Source organism: Rhea pennata, chromosome 28, assembly GCF_028389875.1.
Source record: "Rhea pennata isolate bPtePen1 chromosome 28, bPtePen1.pri, whole genome shotgun sequence".
NCBI classification, from domain to species: Eukaryota; Metazoa; Chordata; class Aves; order Rheiformes; family Rheidae; genus Rhea; species Rhea pennata.
In genome coordinates, this window is record NC_084690.1 from 1,284,449 (window position 1) to 1,293,945 (window position 9,497).

The 9,497-nt window shown below is 42.3% G+C and overlaps 1 protein-coding gene across 2 annotated transcripts in view; it reads right to left on the reverse strand.

Moving 5' to 3' along the window:
* Positions 1-5,625, reverse strand: part of GFPT1 (glutamine--fructose-6-phosphate transaminase 1) — a 42,542-nt gene extending 36,917 nt beyond the window's left edge. For both annotated transcript variants that reach the window (XM_062597056.1, XM_062597055.1), the window contains exon 1: positions 5,549-5,625. In XM_062597056.1, the coding sequence (XP_062453040.1) occupies positions 5,549-5,555 (7 nt within the window). In that variant the 5' untranslated portion in view covers positions 5,556-5,625. The remainder of the gene's footprint in view (positions 1-5,548) is intronic.
* Positions 5,626-9,497: the final 3,872 nt, after the last annotated feature.

Here is a 9,497-nt window from a genome sequence, read left to right on the forward strand (position 1 = left end):
TCTTGAAAAATGTATTTTACTCTCAGCAGCCAGCAAAAGAAGTTCTGCAGACCGCATTTTGCTCCTGAGTTTCACCTCAGATTTTTTGGTCATGTCCGTGTAAACCTAGAGAAAGGAATGCAGTTGTGCTGAGTCAAAGGGCACTCGGATGATCCTTACGTCCCAGCATGACGCAGAGCGCTGGCGGTTCAGGAAAAGAACCGCTTTTTACTAGCGGACTGAACAAAAAGATCACTTCACCCAGCTACCAAACGTAGCCTCCTCCGAGCTGGAACGTGGCAGACGTGTAGAGGCACACGGCAACTCTACCCTTCAGTTTAGGCTATAAAAGACGTTCTTTCCACATACACGTTATTCTCAAAATCACAATGCCTTGTTAAAGCCTTGTTCTCGTCCTCTCTGTGCTTATACTCAAATGAAGCTACACAATTCAAAAGATGAAAAGAGATGAATGGCACACGTCTTTACGGTCACTTGAAGGCTTCGGTGCAGAGTGCTCTGTCACAAAGTGACAATTTTTCTGTCAAAGCGACAATTCATTTAAATCACAACAGTCAAGGGGAACATATTGGTTTTGATGGAATTCCAATGCAAATCTAGCAAATTTCCATCAGGGTCCCATCCGACACACTACCAGCTTATCCTGCTTGCCAGCCTGGATCCCAGGTGCTAAAAATTACAAGTCTAAGTAGACTGTTCCTCAAACCAGCCCATAAGGGCTTTCAGGCCCCTAGCAGACCTGAAAACAGAAGTTTCAGTTTCAGCTCAAATTACACAGTTAGCCACTGCTACTGCAACCCCCATCCAACACAGAGCTATTTTTCAGTAATAATGCCACACCTGCCCTTTGTCATGCACACTCTGGAACAAGCCAGAAAGAGGAAGTATTGCAGAAAAACCATGAGAAATTAATAGCATTTAATTACACTACCTTGATGAACTATGAGTTGGCATTGTTCTTGGTGAAATACATGCAATGCAAAACCTAATAACCCCTGTGAACTTCACTTTGTTCCAGAATTTTATACAATTGTGAATACCTAGATACATAGAGACACACTACAAACATACTATAAGAATTTACATCTGATAGGCTCAGAAAATGTAATACCCCTTTCTAGGGTACGCTATGGCCTTTACACTGATGTACCTCAGGATTAGAACAGTGGTCACATTTTATATTTCAACAAAAAATATTTCAGCTTGTTCTAACTATTGACTTTAAACTAGTAACTTTGCACACAGACTGAACAGCGTGTTCAAAGCATGCAGGTCAATCACAGAATTCATAAAACATGCTCAAGACTGTCATAGTGAAAAGTCCTGTGTAAGTCTCTTAAGTGAAACACACTGAACAGTGTATTTCAGAACATAAAGCATTTCCTTTCTTACAGATTTGCCATAAGAACTTTACTTTGTGAACCATGAACATAATGCATATTCAGTCACTCACAGAACTCAGCTCTGCCTTAGAACTGATTTTTAATATTCAAGGACTAAATCTAAGCTCTCTTAATGACAGCTACACAAAGAATTCTCTATAAATAGTTGACAGCTTTTAATAGAACGGCATTTCTGCCAAATATAGATTATTGCTATAGTCAATGGTCACGAAAAACCTCTTTTTCTGAGAACTTTATTGTCCTGTGACCGTTTTGTTTTCATGTATCCTTTTTCATGGTAATTTCATAGGGAAATGAAATGAATCACCATCACCACTTCCAGGTAAGAATAAATTACCTTCCCCAGTGCCCAGAATTCATGAAGTTACTCAGAAATAGCTTTTCCTAATCCTTTTCCCACGTAAGCAGAAAAGCCTTTGGGCTGTGTTTACTTCAGATTTATAAGTATGTTTATATCACATCACAAACTGTTAAAATAATTTTAGCAGACAATGTTATCAGTACATCATTTGGCAATTCCAAAGAATCCTTTGTCCTGGCGGTGATTATTAGGCCTCTGTTCTTCAGTAAGTTAAATGTAAGCTCACACACAATTAAACATACAGAATATATTATAAATTGGGCCCTTTTTCTTCAAATTACAACAAGGGAGAAACTAAGCACTAACATCGAGTTCTAACAGGGAGGCTAACCCAACTGGACAGTGTTCATCCCTCTTTACTTCTGCGCGTTCCCTAAGATGGAGATGTTCAACGTCCCACTGGAGCAGGTTCCTGTTGTTTGCTTCCAGTAGCCTGGTGAGGGGGCATGCTGTGTGAACCACCGTGCTCAAAAAGAACGCTAATTCTGCACACTTTGGATGAGCACAAAGTCAGAAACGAGCAGACTATCATTACTGTGTCTGCTAGCTGTATACGGAAGAGTTAAGGTTCAATTCATCAAGCCCCCACTGGAAAAACAGCAAAGCAGAAAAACATTCACTCAGTGAAGAATGTTTGTCCACTGGATGCTTCCTTTATGACCGATGCACGCACTTAAGCTAAAACGTCAAGATTTCTCCTGTCTAGGATAAATAACCAGTGTATCAATTCTAGGATTCATTTTGGGCAAGAACCACTATTTTATACTTTAGAGAAAAAGAATGTTTTTTTTCTTGGACCAAAAAAATCCCCAGTGACGTGCAGGCAACCCTAAACCCTTGAAATGCAAGTCTTTAATCAGCCTATTTCCATCTTCAGTAATGAAGAAGGTAAGACCTAAATTCTAAAACCCTTTTTTGTTGTTTGTTTTAAAACAATCACAGCATATGATGAGTTTATTATTTACAGAACAGTCTATCAAGTCTGGCTACCTTGAAAAACCTGTTTTCCGAACTATTTCAAGGATGAGAATGAACTGGTTTGGTACATTCAAACCAAAGCACGTCTTACTTATACTTGCTCAGGTCATTAAACTGCAAGTTTTTAATACATACTAAGCACAAAATCAGTTCAAAGCAAAAAATAAAATAAAAAAAATCACATCTACCACCAAATCTGTCATTTATGCTAAATGTCAAAGAACTAAACTTAAAGGCTACATTACTTTTCCTATCAAGTGGTGAAATCCTGTGATCTGATGTGCTCATACATGGTCACCTGCACATAAACCTGAGCGTTAGATTAACAGTGCACTCAAAACATTGTACGAGTAGTAACAATCCTGAAGCTGTCCTAAGGAGAATTTCCATAATAGCAATAGCTGTCACTTTTTTTTTTTTTTTTTGTTTTTAAACTCATCCTCATACATGTCTTTCCATCCGAGTCAAATTAGATAAAATCTGAGTGCAGACTGTGCACCTGCTAAGCAACATTGCACGTCTCGACTTAAGAGCCTACTACAGAAATGCTGTCCCATGACTCCTACAAGCAACCAGGCCGCTGTGGCTCTCACCGCGCTGCCCAAGACGGCTACTGGAACCTCGCGGAGGCCGCAGCATTGGAACCGGGCACCCCCTCTGCTCCAAGACAGAGACTCCTACCACTTTACTTAAGAGAGAAAAATAAGGTTCATATAAGTAACTCAGTAGTCAGAGTACCTACGAGCAAGTTCGGCCTTTCTATGGCTTTTTTCACAGGATTACTTGAAATTTGTTCATCTTGCTCCTCTGCTGGAGTCTACTGCTGCTATATGGAAAAAAGTACAAAAACTGTCACTGCAGTCAACATTTCGTAACGAGAGCCTAAAACACTGTCAACTTTGTCCTCAGCTCATCAGTTGGACCGCAAATGGCAGCGGCAGAGGAGACTGTATACTTTAGCTTCTGCCAACTGTGCTTACCCTCAAGTCACAAGAGTTCATGTGCTAGTATCCTCAGACTCCAAACAGCTCTCCTCCCACTTCCTACAGAAACTCAACTGTCTTCAGATACATAATTTCTGCATTCAGAAGCTCTTCAATTTCCAGCACTTTTCTTCCTTCACACTGTAACTCTTTAGAGAAACACATTCAATTAATGCTGTCCTCTTCCCATTTTTAAGTACTGGAAATACCTCTGGGTCCCAGAATAAGAAAAGGGGTCAACATCAGTGAACAATCTTCAACGCTTTTCTTACTGTTTAATAAATATTTCAATACCCACGAAGAGTTTTGCACGCACTGAAAAGCAGAAAAATGTGTTTGCAGGTAAACAAATTTTGAATAGAACTAAATAACTATTTATCAATGTTTATCACAGTTAAAAAAGATATCTAGCAGAATGTTAGTATTACCCATCTCAAAGGTTAGAGGTTGGACCTCAAGAAAGGCAAGCACAATGCAGTGAAAGTATCCCTTGCAACAAGCTATTTATAATAATAATTATCCCTTCCATTCTTAGCTTTGTTCCACTTTCTAATTTTAACACAAATTAACACAGTGTTAAATGTAAGCCGAAATATGTATTTCTGATTGCTTCTTCATAGTGCTCCAAAGACTTGAGAGTCTGAAGGTGATATTACCTCACTCTGGTTCAACCTTACAAAACACTGAAAGAAATGGCAACTCTCAAATCAACTACATAAAACATTGTGATGTAAAATTTTGATTAGAGTACCACTCCTAGCTTTAAACATAAAAATACAGGGAAAAAAAGGGGGAGGAAACCTGGAAGGAAAAATAAAAATAGCCAACAGATAATTGCCACATAAGTTTCAGCAGAAAAACAAACATGCAGCCAATGTGACACGACACAAAGCAGGAAGAGAAAGGCATTTTTTATTTCTGTGTCCAAAAGATGAGGTAAAACGATTGTTCCGACAAGGCATCTAGGACCACATGTAAGACTGCAAAAAAGTCACCTAAGTGACTTTGGAGCACGAGCCTCACTGCTTTGTGGTCTAATTCACTTACGGCATGCGTTCAACACAGGAAAGTTACACTGGTTTACGAACAGATTGAGATCAGCTGATGCAAAACCCTGCAATGGACACTTTCAAGCCATGTTTTAAACAGTTTACCTGTTCACCTCACACCCTACATGATACAAACTTCAACCAATTTAAGAGCAGTCGCATCAGAAGTTGCAATGATTAGAGAAGAGTAATACCCCATACTTTTCACCTGAAAGTGGGAGTGACTACGTTGACAAGACCAGAAGCGCGTTTGAAAACGCTCCCACTGAAACCTGTGTCCCTTTTCCGTAACGTACATCTTACCAACACTCACTGGGGTTTGGGCTCCCGTGTCACTTCCACGTTTTTGAAAATCACAACCCAGAAAGCTACGCAACACAGTCAAAGCAGAGAAGTATCGGCCCCAGCGCAGCCTGCCACCGAACCCGCACCCAAACCCACCGACATCACCGAGCGCCCAGGAGGCTGCTACGCCGGGGAGAGGCAGCGCTGCGGCCACAGCCGCCCTGCGCGCAGCTGGACGGCGAGGGCCTTTTGCAGCCGCGGGCGATATTTACGCAGTTCGGCGCAAAACGAGCCATTTCGGGCCGAGCCGCTGCAAGGCGTCCCCGCTCCGCACGCAGGCGGCGACGCCTCCCCGCAACGGGGAAGGGCCCCGCCGTGTCACCGGCGCGGCGCCGCGGCAGCCGCCTCCCCGCGCGGCCCAGCGGCGGGCCGAGGCCGCGGAAGATGCGCGCTGGCCGCCCGGCGCGGCCCGGCGCCGCCGGCCCTTACCGCACATGGTGCGCCCCGGTCCGCGGCCGCGCTGCCTCTGCGCGCCGGGGCCGCGCCGCGCCGCCCCCCGCGGCGGGGGCGCAGCGCGCAGGCCCGCCGCCCGCGCCGCCATTGGCCGCCGCCGCCGCCCCGCCCCGCCCGGCCCCGCCCCCGAGACGTGGCAGCCGGAGCCGGAGCCGGAGCCGCGTCCGGCGGCGGCGGGGCCCGGCGGGCGCCCGGCTCCGCGGGGAGCCTCTCCGCAGCGGGCCGCTCTCGGCGGAGGCCAAATCGCCGCTCCGCCAAGCTGCGCGGCTTGTCCGCGCTCCGGTAGCGAGTAAGCAGCGCTGCCAGGTGTAGGCGGGGAAGCGCTGGAGCCCCGCGGGGCCTCCCAGCGCCAGGAGCGGACTAACCGCGCGGCCGGCACGCTGGTCCTGCGGCTCCGTAACTGCGCTTCCTCGGAGGGAAGATAAGGAGACCATTACGATGAAACTGCAGAGCAAACGCAGTCTGGCATCGCTGAGGAAGGACTGATAGGCTTGGTCGTTCAGCTAGGGAGCTGAGTTACAATGTTTACATTTAAACCATGGTTTAAGTATTGTTTGAAAAATAATTAAAAGCCCTAAAGCTACCAAAAAAAAAAAAAAAAAAAGGCCTTCCTTTAAAAAAAAAAAGAGAGAGAGAAAAAGAAAAAGCTATTTACTTAATGTCAGCTGAATGCTAGGATGTCAATAAAGCAGTATTTCCATGTAAAGCCTTCAGACGAGCAAAAAACCCCCAAATGTTAGTATTAAACAAAAAAAGGGGGGGGGGGGGAAGGGAAAGGGAAAGAAAAAGGAAAAAGAACAGAACAGTGGCAGATTCTGAACTCAGTCTTGCTACAAGAAGCAGCTGGCCAAAAATGAACAAAAGTAAAAGGATCGCCAGTCTAAGAAGCATTAAACAGCTAGCACACATAGCTGCTTGTCTGTTGTTTGTTCACCAAAGACATTAATAATAGCCTACATTCCCTGTGATTTAATTTTGTATATTATTAATACAAAATCAAGCTGCTCGATGGAGGAGGGCTGGCTTTAAATTCTGATTTTTCCTCATTTGTGGCTGCAAAGTCCTTTCACAGCTTTAATTAAAAAGCTGAACACCTTGTAACAGCACGTTGATTTCCCAGCTACCAAGGGAACTACAAACCCATTTTAACAGTACAAATCAGAAGCACAACAAACCCAAAACATTATCACTCAAACCTATATGATACTTGATAATGTTATAAAAACAAACACTTCAAATTGGGACAAAATCACCCATCCTTACGTACCAGTCCTGGTGCAAGTCTTCCACAACTTTTACACAGAACAGAAACTTAGCTCCATGTCTTTTTTCTTGAAGTTCCTATACGCTCTCCCTCCCAGATAAAAGCCAAAATTTATCTCCAAGAAAATATGTTACTTTTATTCCAAGGCTTGCTGCATAGACAATATATGGCTTGACTAGCATTAATAGTTCTTGCTGATGAAGATGCACAACTTATTATCAAAGGGAGAAATGTGAAAACAGTTTCCCAAATATCTCACGTATGTGAACTTTTTAAACTAACAGTATGGGTCATGGTTAGGAAAAAACTCCTCCTCTAGCCTCAACTTCCTTCACTTGAAATAGAAATTTTGGCTACAAATCCTGAATTTTAGATAGATTGCAAACTATTACCTCCTAGGAAAAGAAAGTATGTTTTGTAATCTCCAACAGAACACATTTTGAGTATTGAAATCATGTAATCTGAGCTATTTCCCCCTGCGGCTGTGCTTAAAGTACCTGTTCCATAAATCCTGTCACCAAACGCTGTCGACGTCGATTGCTTCCATCACACAATACAGCATTATCAGATGACTGCCTTATATACAAACAGGCTAATTTCTCCTAGAAGCATGGAATGAGTCATATCCTGACAAAAAAGCACACCTCCACCTGTAAAGTTTCAAGATGACAAGAATTTAGATTGCTGTAATCAATTGTTCCTATAAAAGAGAGCACTAGAATAGCTTAGGAAAAAGAAATGGATGATGTACGTTTTCTATATTTGAAACTGGTGCAAATAAGTGCAAAATGATCGTCTGCCATTTGGCCATTTTTATCTATGGCACATCAAAAAAATAAAAAAGAAGTACTTTTGTTACAACAGAATCATTTTTTGAATCATTATTATTTTAAATGCAATACTTAATGGCAATTTTTGAAAATGTAACAGTCAAAAAACTGGGCTGACCTGAAAGTTATGGTCAACCATTTAACTGAAGAGCCCTCTTTAAACAAAGAACTCCAAGAACATCACATACCACACTGTCACAGTGGACAATGAACATCTAATAAACTATTAAGCTAAACTCTGAGCAGTCATTACTACTGTTTGCCTCAAAGTCCAACAATGTGCAAAGTTTTGGGGCCTTAGGAAGGGGGCTGGGTGGGGAAACAGCACCTTCTAATGAACGCTGTTTCTTTCCATAAACTAAGCTTTTCCACAGAGGTTTCCTTCAAAGGTTAAAACAGAAGGTCCTAGACATTTGCTCTGATGATTTCACCACTTTGGGCTGTCATAATATCACAGTCTATGGTTATTGTTAATGCTGTGAGTAACATTGATTTTTTTTAAAAGACAGTAAACTTGTTGGGTCAGCACTTTTGGGTCCCCTCCATGTCACTGAGAAATTATGCCCAACTGTTGTAGCATTACTGAACACAAGGGAGTTGTTACTGCCACATGGGAGTTGTTTTTATTGACTCAGTATATAAAGTGGCAGTTAACTCCCCTCTTGACTTTATTCAGAGTTGAGAGTTCCCCTATTGCTATATACCGTACTGACACAAACAAAAACTGCCCTAAAGAGCTAACTTTGTAATGGGACCAAACATAGAAGATGGGATGCTAGTGTTACGTGCTTCTCTTTCCAAGGCAGAGCTTGAGGAACCTGGTCAAGCTTACGGAGCAAATGTGCTGGACATGGACTCTTTTCAGCCTCAAGATCACAAGACATTTAATCTTCGGTCTCAGTGCATGCAGGCCGAATTTCGTCCCACTTGTACAAACCTAAACTCCGTTAAAAACAAGACTGGAAGTAGAAACACAGCAGCAGAACCAGATCCTTACTATACCTGAAAGAAATTAGCACTGCTTAATTAAAGAATAAAGACCACATCATAAGACACACATTTTATTCAACATATAAAAAAGCTATTTTGCTGTTTAAGTATTGGTATATATAGTGCACTGAACTGACAAATTAGGACTAAAATGTTCTGTTTTTGAGAAACTAGAAATACTACCAGCCATTCTGTGGCTTACTCATGAACGAGAACACAGCAATTGCATTTGCACAAGTTGTCTTTTGAGTAGTATCAGTCTACCTCAAGGGCATTTTTGTCACTGATACACCCATCTCTAAGATCAGGCACTGTTTATTTTCTAAGAAAGTAAAGAAAGTACGGTAATTTCAAACTCAAAATCTGAGCTGGGTAATTTAAATGACATTAGGCTACTACTATTACAAGAAAGCTAAAGAACTGTTTTGTTAACATATTAATTCTCAAATTCCTAACAAGCCATATGAAGTTTATGCTTCACACATGCTGATCTGCATACTACAGAAAAGATCCTCCCCTGACTTACCTGATCCAGTTTAGTGACTCGCCATCTGCTAAAGCTAGGCACCAGGAAGAACTTACGTTCTACATGTACAAGAAATAAACAGAAGTGCTTGAAAAGCCCAACTTACGTATTTCAATTTCAGAACAATAAATATTTCCCTTCCTATAGTCTCTAAAACTGAAACATGTTCTACTCTGCCACGTCCTCCCTCAGCAGGGCAGCCAAGTTACACATAAGCTGCGCTCTTTGGCACTGCAGAAGGAACAAACAGGATATAGCATAGGTAAACACATTAATTTTCTTTGCTAAAGTACAGATGTAATTTGTGCCCTTAAG